The sequence below is a fragment of the Halichoerus grypus genome, chromosome 5, assembly GCF_964656455.1.
Source record: "Halichoerus grypus chromosome 5, mHalGry1.hap1.1, whole genome shotgun sequence".
In the NCBI taxonomy this organism is placed as follows: Eukaryota; Metazoa; Chordata; class Mammalia; order Carnivora; family Phocidae; genus Halichoerus; species Halichoerus grypus.
Genome location: NC_135716.1, coordinates 164,405,431 through 164,420,996, shown reverse-complemented (window position 1 = coordinate 164,420,996; position 15,566 = coordinate 164,405,431). Strand labels below are relative to the sequence as shown.

The following is a 15,566-nucleotide window of genomic DNA, read 5'->3' as shown; positions in this document are numbered from 1 at the left end:
AGCTTCTCTATATTCAGAGGTTCTCTATATTCTCTATATTCATGCAACACACCCCTAGGTGCAAAACCAGTCAGTAATAGAACAAAGACGAAATCTCCGGTTTTCTGTAACTCCAAACATCACCATATGGTCAGAAAATAACACAAGTTGTGAAATGACAGATTTGTGTTCAAATCTTAACAATTTAATATCTGTGTGACCCTGGGCACACAAATTCCATTTCCTCAATCTTATGAAGGCAAGTCATGTAATTTATCAGAATTAGAAAATATAAAAGAAATTATAGGTAGAGCACTTAGCTTTAAACAAAAAGCTTTCGGGGCGCCTGGGTGGCTCAGACGGTTAAGCGTCTGCCTTCAGCTCAGGTCATCATGATCCCAGCGTCCCGGGATCGAGCCCCGCATCGGGCTCCCTGCTCAGCTGGAACCCTGCTTCTCCCTCTCCTACTCCCCCTGCTTGTGTTCCCTCTCTCTCTGTCAAATAAATAAAATTTAAAAAAAAATCTTTATAACAAAAAGCTTTCAAGAAGAAGTATTTACTACTATTTTTCTTGTGCACTCTAGTAGAACTAATTTTAAAAACACAGCAATTACTTCTGTCTACCAAATCCATACTGGGCAGCCATTTAAACACAAAGATCATCACGCAACTAAATACTGACTATCCACAAAGAGTAAGCTTATTAAATATATTCACAAGGATCACCCATTATGTCAACAAATTATCTGCTAAATTCCCTTACATACCTGGGGGACAAGAGTTGTATCTACTGCAAAGAAAATCATGTATTAGCTTCCAAAAATTTATCTTACTATAAAATTACTGACCAAGGATAAATTGGCTAGAATTTCAAGACCTGTGTTTTTTCTATAATTTTGCAGAATCTAAAAAATTAAACATACACTCTCTTAGTGGGACTAGTAAAAACCAAAGCGTTCTTGTTTGCATCACGTCACAAGTACATGGACGAGCATGGTGTCTTGCCTCTTTAATTTGACAATGTGTACCAAAGCCATTCATTTTATTTGCTTGAAAGACTCCACTTCTAGGAATTTATTCCATGGAAATAATCATACATTTATGTAAAGGCTATCAGTCATTTATAACATCAAAATGTTGCTAAATTAAATATCAAATAATAGTAAGCTGGTGAAAATAAAATATGGGATACTCTGACAGATTTAAAGATAGCCAGTAAATATTTCTAAAAAGCACTAAATAACATGGAAAACTGTAAAAACTGTAGAAACTCAAAACCATTGGACAGCATAACCCCGATTTTATCAGAAACTGAAAAATAAAGCTAGAACGACAAATACCACCCATTAATTTTGTTTTATCCTGACATGAGGATTTTTTTCCTTTGAGTTTTCCAATTCACCATAATTTTCAGCAATAAACAGGTATTCTTCTAGTAAGAAGGAGAAAATGGCCTATTCAAAATAAAAGGGCATACTTAGTTTTGTAGTTCATTATTCTTTCCCAACTCATTAAAAAGCTCTAAGTTAAAAGAGACGTAATAGGTTTAAAGATTTATATCCAGTTCAGCTGATGTTCTCAATAAGCAGTCTGGAGAACGAGCCTCCCCGTCCGTGGCAAGCTGCCTGCGGGAGAGGCAGAGGTGATCTGAGACCAGTGTTTGGAAAGCAGCGACGGCATCCCGTAGTTATGGCAGAAAAGTAGCTCTTACTAGCAGTATGAGTACTCGTTTGCCACTTGCTAACCATGTACCCTTAAGTGGATGATCCTCTACGTGCTTTGCCCCTACACAATCTCATGATCTTACCTAGGTATGCAGACCAAGAACCTGATCATAAAAGGCATTCGGTAAGCCCCGTTAAGTCTCAGCCTGAACTCAGGTAACACACACAGTGGGAACTCGCCGATCCACAGCATTTCTCTATCAGGAGCAGCATTATCTTTTAATGATACACGATTACTAAAATTCACACTTAGAGGGGGTAAATTCTGTTTACATTTACCTGCTGCTGGCCTTGCTGAGCCTGTGGGGTAGTCTGCTGATTCGCAGAATTAGTTGCTGCCGCGGCGGCAGCCGCTTGCTGCTGGAAAAGACTGGCAGGGTAGACTCCCCAGGGAGTGACTCCATAATACTGGTGAGGGACCACAGCCGGGCCTAAAAATAGCGAGAGAAAAGAAGACAAGTTTAGACTAGTCAGAATCATCTCAGGGTTTCCGAAGGCTACATCGGACTCAGCAGATCCTACAGTAAAATAGTAAGGATATATTGATTCGTTCTAACTGATCATGAATTCTGTTTTTGAAAAATAGAACATATTTTTATATTTTTATGAAAGTCTTCTGAAGTCACTAATTTACTCCAGGCCTAGATGAAGAAGCTAGTGAAGGACAAAACACCAAAGATATCACAAAAGGGAGAATAACTGATTGAAGTTGGAAGGGATGGGTTTAAGAACAGAAGAACTGGCCTTGGCAGGAAGAAGGCAAAAGGCCTGTGCTTCCCCTGAGAAAGAAAGGACATGGGACAGACAGAAACACAGTTTGTTGTCTGAAGGGAAATAAATGGCGAGTCTGTGTGCATCAAGTGAAGGAAGAGAATAAAAGATTAAGCTGTGCCCTGCTCTCAATGGTAAGGATGGCACCTGAAATGACTGACAGGGACAGGGGCCCTGGTGCTTCATTAACTCCTGAAGCAGGAAAATCCATCAGTCTTCAACGACATAACCCAGACACTCCACTGAACCTCCACTGCTCAATTTCTAAGAGGCTTGGTTCTCCTATTTCTGTGTTGGAAGTCATTCAACACAACTACATTCAGACATTGATATATGAAATTTTGAATTTAAGTCAATGTTGAAAACAAACAAACAAAACCTTACAGACCTGCTGAGTGTCCTAAACAAAACCAAGCACTCTGCTTCAATCTCAATGATCTGTTCACCTTTGGCAACAGGCTCTCGCTACAGTGTCTGCCGTACGCAGTATGCAACACAGAGCTAACACAGCCATGCAGACCGCAGCCTGGGTGTGGCAGAAATCTACACCACAGAATTCTCTGAAGATGGCAGCAAGAAACACCAAGGCTTCATTTTGCCAACCAAGACAAGCTCCTCAGATCTGCTGAAACACATCCCCCAATCAAAAGTTTCTTAAAACACAGAGTTTAAAATATCTGCAACTTGACTGAATATAGATAGAGTTCCAAAGAGCTATTTCGAATGTGTCTATTCTGACATGGTAGCTAATCCTGCAGAAACATAGATTTCGGGGTGCCTGGGTGGCTCAGTCAGTTAAGCGTCTGCTTTCAGCTCAGGTCATGATCCCAGGGTCCTGGGATCGAGCCCTGCATCGGGCTCCTTGCTCAACAGGGAACCTGCTTCTCCCTCTGCCTGCCGCTACTCCCCCTGCTTGTGCTCTCTGTCAAATAAATAAATAAAATCTTTAAAAAGAAAGAAACACAGATTTCATTAAGTCAAAATTAATTGGAACATATGTTTTGTTTCCCAGTTTTAAGCTTCTAAGATACAAGTAAGTCAAATTACATCACTGCCCAGTACTGCTCTGACATTTCTGATTTGGTATTTTCTGCCCCTGTGGGCCTATTAGCCAAGATCAAGCAGCTCTGTTTATAAGATTACCCACTGTGAAATACTACATCTGGATGTAAAATAAACATGCTGCTTAGAGAACCTAGGTTACAGTAGGAGCTATTTTTTTTATAATAAGCAAAGGGGTAAAAATCTTTTAACTCCTCAGAACCTGAAGGGCCTAAGAACCATACCTCCAAGTTAGAGAGTAGGGAGCCCCCAAACCCACCTGACTAGTGTTTACAAAGTAGGGTGGTCTTGGGCATTTACAGAAGAGAATGGAAGAGACAACAATACAATGGAGACTTAACCTATGCCCTAGTTTCCTCACCTGCGAATGGGTATGATAAGGGTGAGGATGTTGCCACATCGATGGGGAAAGGCTGGATTGTAACCTGCAATGACAATCTCAAGGCTCCGCCACATGTCAACAATAAAACCCTCAGCTGTGCACAGACTGCTGTTACCATAAATATTTATATAATCCTCTTCAATTTTCTCAACTAGCATTTCTACTACTTTCCCTGCTCACATGGCCTCTGACTGCAGTTAGGAAAATACCCCCCGGGATGCATGATCAATGGAGCTTGGCTCATCAGGATGCCTGCTCCAATTCCTTTGTGATGCACACCCCACAAGCATATGCAATTTCATAGTTTGGGTGGTTAACATTTCTGGTTCTGTGTGAAAGCCCTGAAGTCTTTTTCAGTCTGGCTCAGCTGATGGGTAGGTACAAAAAGCAACACTCTCGTCACCAAACTATGATTTCAGTGAGGACAAGTGTGTTGTCCCTAAGATAGTTGTTTTAAATAACATATAGTAAGTCAGCAGAGAAAAGAAAGAGAAAAGATAATTCAAGATAGTGTGGGCATTGTACACTATAGTGAAGTGCATGCATGGACTCTGAGATAGACCTGGTTCAAACCCCAACTCTGTAGTATTTAAGTAGTGTGACCTGGAAAAAAGACAGCTGAGTTCCAAATTCCTAATCTGTAAAATCAACATCCAGAGCACCTAGATGGCTCTGTCGGTTAAGCATCCGACTCTTAGTTTCAGCTCAGGTTGTGATCTCAGGGTCATGGGATCGAGCCCCGCATCGGACTCCATGCTCAGCGTGAAGTCTGCTTGAGATTCCCCCCCTCCGCCTGCCGCTACCCCCGCTCACACACGTGCACTCTCGCTCTCGCTCTCTCTCTGAAATTAAATAAATAAAATCTTAAAAAAAATAAATCATCCAACAACTCATGAAAGAAAAGCACTCAGCACAATGCTTGGCAAATAGTTAATAAGGGCTGAATCAATATTAAAGATGGTTAGCAAAGATCATTCTGCCAGGAAGAGCTTTCTATCTCCCTCAAAGGCAAGGGGGACAGAGGAACTATACTACATACATTCCCATCACAACGCATGCCAAAATGTGAATAATGCTAAAGAAAATAGTAAGAAATTCTATACTGCATCTGAGTTCACAATGGCAAATCGCATGCTATATAACAGTAAGTAAAATCTTACAATAATAATATTTAATTATGATTAACATGACTTGGAGGGATCTGTTCCCAGAGAATTTTTACTTTGGAAGACACTGACTTTGTCCTAACGTTGAATTCAATCTACCAGACATGTGTGAGTCCATTATGGCGCCAGCAACTGTGCTCCAGAGTCAAGTAACAGAAAGGCCTGCTTTTGAAAGAGCTCAATCTCAAGGGGAAACAAACCACTCATGTATACATCCACAAGCAAATAAATACAAAGTAAAAGTAAGTAACAGAGAAAGAACAGGGGAGTCAGCAAAGGAAGGGTTTCTAGGTGGTGACAATGCCAGCTAAGGAGATCCCCAGGAGAAGAATGGGAAGAGTTTACTACGGAGGACTGGAGAGGCCTCAGCAGGTGTGGTGCCCGCAGCAAGCTCAAACCAGTTTAGCACTGCTAGAATGTATGGTGTGAGCCAGTGACAGCCAATCTGGAGGGGGAGAAAGTGGTATGCATGCAGAGACATCTATATACAAGTCATAGAGAGATCAGAGTGGGTCCCAATCCTCACTAATCCTCAGTATGCCATGGCAGCTCCTTAAAAATAGCGATCCAAGGAACAGCACACCACCACCCAATTAGGATGGAATAATCAGCCATGTCTGATCTATGGTTTGGGTGGATAAGACAGAAATTGGTGACGGGCTTCTTCACCGAGAAAACACCAAATGGCAGATGACACTGGTGCTGCGGGTTTATTAAAGATAATACAGCATGAGGAGGGAAAAAAAAGAGAGAAAGAAAAGAAACTGGTGATGGTTTAAAGCAGAAAGGTGAAAAGGTAAGATCCATGTTTAAAACAGTTTTCGAGAACACTGGAGGGGAGGGGTAAGGAAATTAGGAATACATAAGTGAGAACAGGTGCCAAAGCCTAGGTAAAGAGTATAAGGACCTGCACTGTGGCAGACTACAGGTAGTAGGAAGACCTAGGAAAGGGGATAAATTCCCCAACTATCTACAAGCAACTTGGTGGTTTCGTGGATCACAAATACCCATACAAGAGGCAGCTCATGAATTTGCCTTTGGATATGTTCGAGTCTGAGGTTACAGCTAAGGAGAGCTATCCAAACAGGGAGAGGACACTGGAAACCAGGAGAAAAATCTCCACCGGAGACCTGGATTCAGGACAGAGTACAAAGAATGCATGCCAGCCCCCACGACTTTTTAGCAGGGGATAAAGTCCCGCATGCAGAAGAACACCTCACCTAGTGTCGCCGCTGCAGCCAGTCCAGCTGTGTAGGGGTCCGTCCCCGGGGGAGCAGCGCTGATGATGTATGGATTGGGGACAAACGCAGCGGGCGCTAAACCTGCTGAAAACACACCTGTCAGTAAAAACAAACCCAACTAGAACTGCAGCCCTACCAAATACCTACACAATTTGGCTACTCACTGCAGGTGAGGAAAAAAAGAAAAAAGACAAGACAGGATAGGTTGAGAGGAAAGAGGACTTTTAAAAAGATAAAATAATCCCTATACTAAAGATCAGGGTAACATTTATCTGTTGTCTTTCTTTTTGTCGGTTTTTTTTGTTTTGTTTTGTTTTTTGTTTATCTTTGCTAACAATTTAAACCGTGAGGCAGTTTTAAATTCAGCACAATTTCTCAAGGACTATTAAAATTATGGCAGGCTAAAATAAAGCAACTTAAAAGACTTTGTAATGGGATGGAAGGAAGAATTTATCTCCATTTAAAACAATTTTCCAAACAGTTTTTCTCAAAGAAAATGTATAGGTATTTATAAACACTAGCATCTTCAATTATAAATTAAACCAGACCTAGGCAAAAGCCATTATGCCTAGCCTTAATACATTTAGGTTGGAAGCACATCTTTTCTTCCACAGTATACCACAATCTATGATTAGCGATCTCCTTTCTATTGACCCGTATCATTTTGACACATCAAAAAAAAAAAAAAAATTCTACACGTACTTGTTTACACACACAGCACTTTGTTTCAAAGAGACCTTAAAAAGGTCCGGGGGGGGAAGGTCTAGGCAGTAAGACAAAATATGTACACCAAAATATTAACACGTGCTATAGGAAAAGGGCAAAGCTACTTTAAAAACCAGTAATTAAATGAGAATACTTTTTCAGATCCTCAATATATGCGGCCTGGAGAATGGATTTACACATACTACCTGCTACTTAGTAAGATGAGAAGTTGATATATTCACAGTCGAGGCAACCCTAACAAGAGCAAAACTATTCTTATGCCATCGATTTCATCCAACCTTACCAACAGAGTTGATGCTAGTCCCTACCGTAGTTACTTTAAATCCTACAACAGCGGAGGCAGACCAATACCGGGACACTAAGAAATCTTATGAACTGAAGTCTAGAAGGTTGCCAAAAATGAAGAATGTGGCAAAAGACAGCAGGACAAGAGGAAGAGGCCATCTACTCTGAGGAATCTGCCTGGACTTGATTATAACCACTCTGCGCTACCGGGTTTTGCGGCAGCTGGCGCGCTCAGCTCGGGGCATGCGCCGCACACTCACGCACTTACCGATGTGGGGCTGATGAGCCGCTGCCAGGGCGTACTGCTGCTGCTGGGCAGCTGTCAGCTGCTGGACAGCAAGGGCGCTAGGCCTTTGGAACAGCTGAAGTAGGAAAAAGACGTGATGAGGTTAGAGAAACTGTCTCGTGAAATAATTTTAAAACCTCTCTGAACAGAAATTTCTACAAACCCTTGTTCAGGAATGACATTTTTCAACAAAAATGTTCTGTTGCTCTACTCCATTCCCATTTTGATGGCACCGTGAAACTTCACAGTAGGGTTTTCCCTCTCCTTCTTTACCTCAAGTTGGTGCACCCGGTCCCCACGTGCTGCCCACTACCCTCCCAGGTTAGCCTGATGTCCCCTGAACCACAAGCAATCATACAAATGCTCTAACAGCCGTCAACAGGTCTGAGGGTCCTGCCTGATCCAAAGCACACTCAAAATTAAATCTACTACAAAATGAGCCACATCACATTAGCCCTAATGCTGTTACCTCTCTTCGGCTCTTTCGAGAACCCCACAAACACTTTGGAAAGGAAAATGAAAAGTTCATTTCGTCCTCTGGCTGCCTCTTCCAGGGAAATGATACTGGATACCTTCCTCAACTAGTGGCTTATCATAATGAATAAATTAGACAGCTGCCAACTTTTGGGAGCCCTCCAGTTTCCTAGGATACCTATTCTTTATGTGTAGGAACTCAAACAACAGAAATACAGCTGCTACTAAAAAAAACCTGGATTTTGAGCTCAGACCTAGCACACTTCTGAATTCACAAGACCAGGATAGGAATGCAAAGGTCCTGACACTAAGAATATGCTAAAATTCTATCTTAATACAGGGTCAATCATTCACTCATTCATCCTACAAATATTATGAAACCAGTAATACCTGCTAGGCACTGTGCAAGGGACTAGGGATGCAACACTGCATAAGATGGGGACACACTTTAGCATGAATAGTACTGGTGCAAAGAAAGGGGGTCCTCGATTGCCTTGACATGCCACCTTCCAGGGAGTCATACTGAAAACGTCTTCATTTGCTAAGGTCAGACAGAGAGCTTACTGAAGGCACCTCCCTAGAAAGTACCCTCAACCTCCCTACCTGCTCTTTCTACAGTTTTCAATAGCTCAGCTGCCATCACTGGAGGATCTTAAATGGATCTTAAATAACAGATTTCCTCATAAAGAGACCTGACTGTTTTAGACATTAAGACATAATGTCATCCCACCAATTCAGCTTAATTATCGTCAGAGCTGGACTTGTAATGCGATCTTAGGTGGTGGAGAGACTTTATACAAGTAGGCAGATTTTAAATAAAAAGAAAAAAGGTGAATATTTCAAATATACTAACCAACGTCACCTGTTACCTCTCTTTGTAAATATTCATCTTTCTAAAAACCAGAGTAAAATTAGCCTTTGCCTTTACAGTATGAAAGGAAATCAAAGTAACCCTGTACAGATTTCAAAAATACTTTTAGAGTTTTATTTTCAAAGGTTATAGAAAAAAGAAACTTCATTATGATGCTGGTAAAAAGACAAGTACTCCTTTATGGGCAATGATTAAATATCAAGTCTTCAAAAGCAGTACTGGGATTTATAGACAAACCTATCAAAACAACTTTTTGGGGGCGCCTGGGTGGCTCAGATGGTTCAGCGTCTGCCTTCAGCTCAGGTCACGATCCCGGGGTCCTGGGATCGAGCCCCGCATCGGGCTCCTGGCTCGGCGAGGAGCCTGCTTCTCCCTCTCCCTCTGCCTCTCTCCCTGCTCATGCTTTCTCTCTCTCTCTCTGTATCTCTGTGTCTCAAATGAATAAATAAAATCTTTAAAAACAAAAAACAAAAAAAAAAAACCAACTTTTTGCTCCAGGAAGGGAGCCAATCAGTACTATTGGGTAACTGATCTTGTGATTTTTCCAAGTTGTTTTTCACGTGTCTGTCTTACCTAAAGGACAGTGTCCCACAGTATTCCTACCAACAGGAAGCAGCTCACCCAAGAGGGGCAGCCAAGAGGGAGAAAACATTACCGTAAAATAGTGGAAAGTTCTAAGTTTTTTCCAACGTTGTAAAAATACCTCATAGTTTCACTAGGTATCTACTGTGTCTTCAATGGGTCTCTGGAATTTTCCTAGCCTCAAACCTTTTGAAATATTTAACATCTCAGACACTGCTCATGCTAGCCTCTTCCCTCTACACTTCTTTGCCCTGCTACAAACAAAATAATTCATTCAACATTTTTTGAGCACCTATTAGCGAGGCGCTATGACATGGAACCAGGGAAATAAAGACGGTGTGTTCAGAATAGAACTCTTGAAGTGATCTTATTAACCAAAAACAGTACTCACTGTCATGCCATCCGACTTATCCCCACTTCACAGGTTTTTAACATGGCGTATAACTCCTTAAATATACGTGTACTACAGCCATATATATCCAGTGTGTGTTAATACCAACCATCCTGCACAACATTAGTTTGTGGTTCTTAGCACCACTTCACCACACTTTGAGAAGTAGAAACTATTACTTTTAACTAAAAACATACAGGTCCTACAAGAGCTCCCACATATTCTGTGTTTGAGAGTTGACTGATATCGCAGTGATTATGGTGAATAGAGAAGGAGCTGTTTTCTTGAGTGCATTTTGCAGTAAACAATTAACAAAAGTAAATTATCATCTACAGCAAGCAGATTTGATTATAGCATAGATTACAGCAATTCTGGCACATTCTCTTTATGTAAATGGTCCAATATTAACTGGAAATACAGGGTATTCAAAACAAAATTGGGTAATTGGCAAGTAATGGATTCCAAAGGATCCTGAAAAACTCATACAAATGCCATCTGCTGGGCAAAGCACTGAGCTCTGTTAACATTTTCATCATTTTCGAAAGCAAGCCAAAGGTAACTGAGAAACAATACTGTGAGATTTGGAGAGAACACTGGTTTTAAGGGTGGTATAATGATAAATGTGCCACTACTGATTACAATGTACTTGGGTTGAATTCTTAAGTTGTTCAAGAGACTGAATGCAAGGGAAAATATATCAACTATTTCAAGTTCATCGAGGTTCCTAATAAGAAACACTGAAGGTATAATCTGGGAACTACACAAGCAAGCTGATTTGACTCCCTTCTCTGTCACTACATGACTTTACAAAAGATAGCCTGCAGGGTTTTTATTCCAGAAAGGGGCAGTCAAAAACCCCCAGTATAGTGCTAAGTGATAAAGACAGCTACTAGTGTTATTATGTTATCAATAATACCTGTTGGCATAAAAACAGTTGCTGAATTTTCAGAATGTGGAGTAATACCTAAATATGGAGCTGATGTATGTGAAAGACTATCCCCCTCCCCCACCAAAATAAAATGTCCCACCAGCCATGGCTTCTGACCAATTTTTAAAGCTATATACACAGTGGACAGGGGATAAGAGCACAGACTCTGGGGCCAGAAAGCCTGGATTCATATCTTAGCTCCAACACAGACTACGTGACATGGGGCAAAGATAACCTCTCTGTGACTCACTCTCCTCCTCTCTCGACTAGGGACAATTAAGACATGTCTAACACATAAGGTTGCTGGAAGTATTAAAATTAACACACGTAAAACACATGCTAGGAACAGTCCTTCATGTGTGTTCTTTCTGATGAATGGGGGGAGTACCCCCATACAGACACGGCCCTTCTGTGAGTCACCTCTTACAACTCCTCCCCCAACAAGGCAGCTCAGGATGAGGAAAGCAGAGGGCAAAACTCCTTGCAGTGAATGTTAATGTTAAAAATCCCAATGAGTTCATGAGCACCAACTGCTGTCAACAGGGCACAAAGGTAATAGGGAAGGAAGAAAAACCTTTTTTGTTTTGTTGTGGAGGAATATGCTTGACCATATACTCCATGAAGAGAAAACCACAAATGGAACTGAATTTGCAGGTGAGACATCCCCACATTATCAAAAGGCTTTGTGTTTCTAGTACTAGGTCCCCAGGACAGAGCCCAGAGCTAGACACCAGAACACAGACGTTCCCACAGCTTGGAGTATATGACCTTCAATAACTTTCTTAGCTTCATGAGGTCTTAATTTTCTTATCTGTAAAAATGTAGTACCTGCCCTATCCCATGGGGATGTTGTAAGGGTTCACAGAGAAAAGATCTTCAAAACACTTAAGGTATTATTACATCTATGGTGGGACTATAATCTTTAAAAAAAAAAAAAAAAAGTTGATCATGGCAACCAGTCTTTAGTACATGAAATATGTGAAAGTCTGCTACTGTCTGAAGCTTCCAGATCAAAGCTCATTTTCAACCAGGTTATTTGAACAACGACAATGTCCTTCTAACCAAGTAATTAAGTACTTTTGAGGAAAATCATAAAATTTCACCGAAGTCAAAGAACAATAAAGGTAAGCTTCAACTGACCCAACCGCTAGCTAAAGTCAGCATTTTAACAGTGCCTATACATGACACTGATAAAATAATCTTCCTCTCACTTGTCAATTGAAAGGAAAGCCAAGAATATTAAAGACCTATATTAAAACTGCACAAACTTGGCTTCAGAAGAATGACATCTAATCACTACCACACTTTTAAAAGCATTGTGTGCCACTTCCTCTCCTATCTGTCTAGAGCTGTGAGGGAATGAATCTGTACTTCCATTATGATTTTTGGAGTACTGTTTCTTTGCTAAAATTCATGCTTAACAAGTGAGAGTTTTAGTACATCAGTATGCAATTTTGTACAACATGCTACATTAGGCTATTTTTAGATTAACTGAATTCTAAATAAAGAGCATCAACAATTAACCTGATTAATCTATAAAGATGGAATCCTGGCTTTGATTTCTGCTACATATAATTGTAATATAATGAAATCTAGCAGTAACTTTATAAAATATATTTAGGGGAAATATAAATAATTGTATGGCTCTTCATTAAAATAAAGAAGATCACTCATGTACCATAAAACAAAATGGTTCACATTATTATGAACTGTGCACTGTTTCTAATGCTCACTGTTCACTGTCCAGAATTAAGAAGACAATGGAGGGAAAGTGAGGGAAAGAAGGAGAATACTCCAGAGATATCAATGAACATTTCAAAGCGCCCTAGATTACGGGTACTTAAACCCCAGATCTTCATACTTGGGATAGTAAAATTATCCTTATTTTCATGAAATTTAGCATGCCTTCAATTATGATTGTAGGCAATAAACCACATTAACCTTAGCTATACACTTGTGACTTAATCACCAAGAGAAGTCACATATGGGGCGCCTGGGTGGCTTGGTTAAGCATCCAACTCTTGATTTCGGTTCAGGTTGTGATCTCAGAGTTGTGAGACCAGCCCTGCGTCTGGCTGCAGCGCTGGATGTGGAGCCCGCTTAAGATTCTCTCTCCCTCTTCCTCTGCTCCTCCCAGCCCCTCTCAAAAAGTCAGATACATTTTCACGTTCCTTTACAACTATTAGACATCCCAAAGCCATGTTTATCCTCATCATGATCACTAGGTACGCCTACTTCTGCTGCATGCACTGTTTGATAAAGCAGATACATATTCAATTTGTTAAATATTTCTGTAACTATTTCTGTATAACTGCTTCTTTTGTAAACTACTTATACTATACATCATTCACAAAATTCAGCCCATAGATCTCATCAAACTGCTAAGGGTTCATGGCACAAAAAAAGGAATCCTTGCTTTAAATAAATCTTAGGTTAAATTTATGATAAACAAGTAACTTAACTATCCAAAACCCAAAGTATCCCTAAGTACCATTATGTTTGTGATGAACTAAATGAAAATTACCTTTCCTGTATTTGCAGGCTGCTCTATACTATGTATCTCAATAGAAGTTGATACTAACAGTTTTATGAAACCAAATCAAAATCCTGATAAAAAGGAAATAGGACACAAGAAGGAATTATTTATTTTGTCAACTTCCAAACCAGATCCCATCATGAAATCACAAATAAAGCTACCTCATTAACTATAGCAAGTAACTCAAAACTTAAAAAAAGAGAGCGAGAGAGAAGGATAGCCTTTGATGCTCATTTAAGAAAGCCAATATAAAAAAGCAGAAATGTATAGAAAAACACGCACTACACTAGATCTGTGGTTTAATTCTCACAATCATTAATAATGTCTGGGACTCAAGCCTGGCTCTCAAGCCTCTGGGACCTAGACTCAACAGCCCAACGCAGCAAGCTGCATTTCACTCTAAGTGTGCCTTCTACTGTTGTCAGTCGATGACCACACCATGCTCATTTCTATCTCCACAACTCTATTCTCTTAACTGCAGCAATATACACTGCATCTGTCTTTCAAGGAAGGTCTATACAACCTTCGTCTCCATCAAGCCCTCCCCTGGCCTGACAGCATTCCTGACCAACCAATTCAGCACTTGGTTCCTCAACTGTCCCATTCAATTCCACGTCTGACGGCCTTACTATGAGCACCAGCTCTGTTCACTACCGGTAGAACCAGCTCTCTGGAAGGACACAATCATCAATAATTAACTGATTAATATGGGTAAGTAATGTCTACAGTTGCTACTGAACAAACAGCACAAAAAAACCAAACCATGGTAATTAAGTCATTCCTTCTGTCTTGTCACTGTCAATCAGGTAGCATGACAAAGTTGCTAAGACCCACAACCCTGCCTGTGAGACCTCAGAGGTCGCCGTTTCCCAACCTCACCCCCCACCTAGGATGACTACTACGTTATCTACCGAATGTGCACCTGTTAAGTTCTCATAGTAAGCCTTTAAGTTTTACTATTTCCTCTAGTGGAATTTTCACTCTTTTCCTGATATAAACAAGTCTTACAGGGCGCCTGGGTGGCTGTCGTTAAGCGTCTGCCTTCGGCTCAGGTCATGATCCCAGGGTCCTGGGATCGAGCCCCGCATCGGGCTCCCTGCTCAGCGGGAAGCCTGCTTCTCCCTCTCCCACTCCCCTGCTTGTGTTCCCTCTCTCGCTGTGTCCTCTCTGTCAAATAAATAAATAAAATCTTAAAAAAAAAAAAAAAAACAAGTCTTACAAGGCACAGCTCAAGATCTACCTCTTCCAAAAATCCTTCCTTCCCCAGAATAGAGTATGCTCTCCCTTGTCTAAGGTTCTAGGACATGGGCATGTCCTAGACTTGTCTTCAAGCATGTCCTTGCACTACCGAAATGACCAAATGAGTCACAATACCTAAACCGCGAGCTATGGGAGGGGGGAACCATAGTTCATTCATGAAATATATGCCAAGCTACAGGTGAGAACAAAAAATGCAAACACAAAGTTATAATCCACAGTCCACAAATCTGTGATCTCCCTGAAATTACCAACAAAATTGGATTTTGAACGAATTACATACTTTTTTTTGATCAGATGGCAACAGAGGGCTGTGACCCTAAAAAGGAGGTAATTTCCTGGATATTGTGCAGGTCTAGTTACAAACATGAGCACAAGCTTAGTGGGCTAGATCTAAAGGACTTGCATAGTAGAATACAAGCTAGGCCTCAAAGAATGGCCTCCAGACCTCTTAGAAGGCTAGTTCCAAATTTCAGTTTGGGGAGGTGTATTTAGTAATGGGGGATATTCTGAGATACTATAATAGGAATATGGAAAAAGCTTCCTGAAAACTTGGTCTGCTAAAGCAAAAGCAGAAGACACAGAAGAACAAGACCCAGGGCTTACCCTCAAGGAGCTTACAATCTAGCAAGGACTCTTAAACAAGAAATTATACACAAGGCAGAAGATGGTGACTCCTTCTCTTAAGGGAAGTACAAAGCACTAGAGTTCAAAGGAGACAGATAATGCAACTCATGGAGATCAAGAAAGCTTAACAAGCATTGGATCTTCAAGAATGACAATCAATTAAAATAATAGAAAGGGAAAGGGGAATAAAACAATGTAGAGCAAAAGAGTAAGGAATATTGGAGGGATAAAAAGTAAGATCAAACACCAATTTCCAGTAGAAAAAGGATCCTACCATC

General features: G+C 40.7%; 1 protein-coding gene across 19 annotated transcripts in view; it reads right to left on the bottom strand.

Annotated features, from left to right (window-relative positions):
* Positions 1 to 15,566, bottom strand: part of PUM1 (pumilio RNA binding family member 1) — a 137,327-nt gene that overhangs the window by 38,998 nt on the left and 82,763 nt on the right. For 12 of the 19 annotated variants that reach the window (XR_013448292.1, XR_013448294.1, XR_013448293.1 and 9 more), the window contains 3 exons: positions 7,605 to 7,698; positions 6,305 to 6,421; positions 1,983 to 2,134 (listed from right to left, as the gene is read on the bottom strand). Coding sequence is in view for 16 of the 19 variants with exons in the window: in XM_078073510.1 (XP_077929636.1) it covers positions 1,983 to 2,134; positions 6,305 to 6,421; positions 7,605 to 7,698 (363 nt within the window). In the remaining 3 variants the exon portion in view is untranslated. The remainder of the gene's footprint in view (positions 1 to 1,982; positions 2,135 to 6,304; positions 6,422 to 7,604; positions 7,699 to 15,566) is intronic. The other 7 variants (XM_078073506.1, XM_078073505.1, XM_078073512.1 and 4 more) reach the window with 2 other exon arrangements.